The sequence below is a fragment of the Malurus melanocephalus genome, unplaced genomic scaffold (genome assembly GCF_030028575.1).
Source record: "Malurus melanocephalus ecotype Western Australia unplaced genomic scaffold, MMel_1.1 scaffold_1424, whole genome shotgun sequence".
NCBI lineage: Eukaryota > Metazoa > Chordata > Aves > Passeriformes > Maluridae > Malurus > Malurus melanocephalus.
Genome location: NW_026624656.1, coordinates 36,437 through 37,524, shown reverse-complemented (window position 1 = coordinate 37,524; position 1,088 = coordinate 36,437). Strand labels below are relative to the sequence as shown.

The window sequence follows — 1,088 nt, the reverse complement described above, 5'->3', positions numbered from 1 at the left end:
CCTTTATATATCATATTATAGCTTTCCTTTATATTACCTGAATGTTACCTTTATATGTCATAATATAACTTTCCTTTATATTACCTGAATATTACCTTTATATATTATATTATAACTTTCCTGTACATTACCTGAATATTCCCTTTATATGTTATATTGTATTATAAGTTTCCTCTATATTACCTGAATGTTTTGCCTCTGTACCATGGAATTTGGAAGGATTCTGGAGAAGATTTTTCTCTGGAAATGGGTAGSTCAGGGCTCAGAGGGTGGGCTGGAAAAGGAGCAGATTTTAATTGTGCATCCCAATCTGCAGAGATTGTGACACGACCCTAATGAACACCGAGGTCACCTCTCGTGGCCCCATGCACCATTAATTCTGCACTCGCTGATCTTTCCGCATCCCTTCTGTGATTCTGCCCCGCAGCGTTTGGCTCGCAGCTTTCCTCTGCTGCCTTCATGTGAAATTTGATTTTTTTTCTGGCCACGTCAGCCCCGCGGTGGCTCTGTTCTCTGGTGGTTCAAGGAGCGGGGAGTGTTTAGGCTCAGCTTTGTTCTGCCGCTTCCTCTGCGCAGTTTCCTCTCTGTTAAACCGAACCATGAGACCCCTCAGCAATATTTGGGTTTCCCTTTTGCTGCACAGAGCCTTTGAATCACGTGCAGAAAACGCACAAGGGATTTTTCATGGAAGCGGCAGCAAAGCGAGCAGAGAGAGGTGTTTTTCACTCTCCCCATCCCCCGGGAATTCAGGGATCACCGTCCTGGATAAGCGACACCTTTTGTGCTGACATGAAGGAACGCCTGGAGGTTTCACCATGCCCAGGGGCAGAGCTGCTCACCTTTAGCCATGCCCAAAGAGCGTTTTTTTTGTTTGTTTTTGTTTTGGATTGGTGGGATTTGGGTGTGAGGCGGGACTAACTAAACCTCGGTCCCTTGCAGCTACAACAGCCTGAGAACGCTGAGCCCCGCGGACTTTGCTGGGCTGGAGAACCTGGAGCTGCTGATGCTGCACAGCAACGASATCAGCACCATCCCCGAGAGGGTGTTCGGCGATCTGCGTTCCCTGCAGGTGAGAAACAACCACCCAA

At 47.3% G+C, this 1,088-nt stretch overlaps 1 protein-coding gene across 1 annotated transcript in view; it reads left to right on the top strand.

The window, feature by feature from the left end:
- Positions 1 to 939: 939 nt before the first annotated feature.
- The window catches only part of IGSF10 (immunoglobulin superfamily member 10), a gene marked incomplete at its 5' end in the record, with an annotated part of 10,645 nt that continues 10,496 nt past the window's right edge, over positions 940 to 1,088 (top strand). Inside the window, one exon of the mRNA XM_057387891.1 lies at positions 940 to 1,069. Within this exon, the coding sequence (XP_057243874.1) occupies positions 940 to 1,069 (130 nt within the window). The remainder of the gene's footprint in view (positions 1,070 to 1,088) is intronic.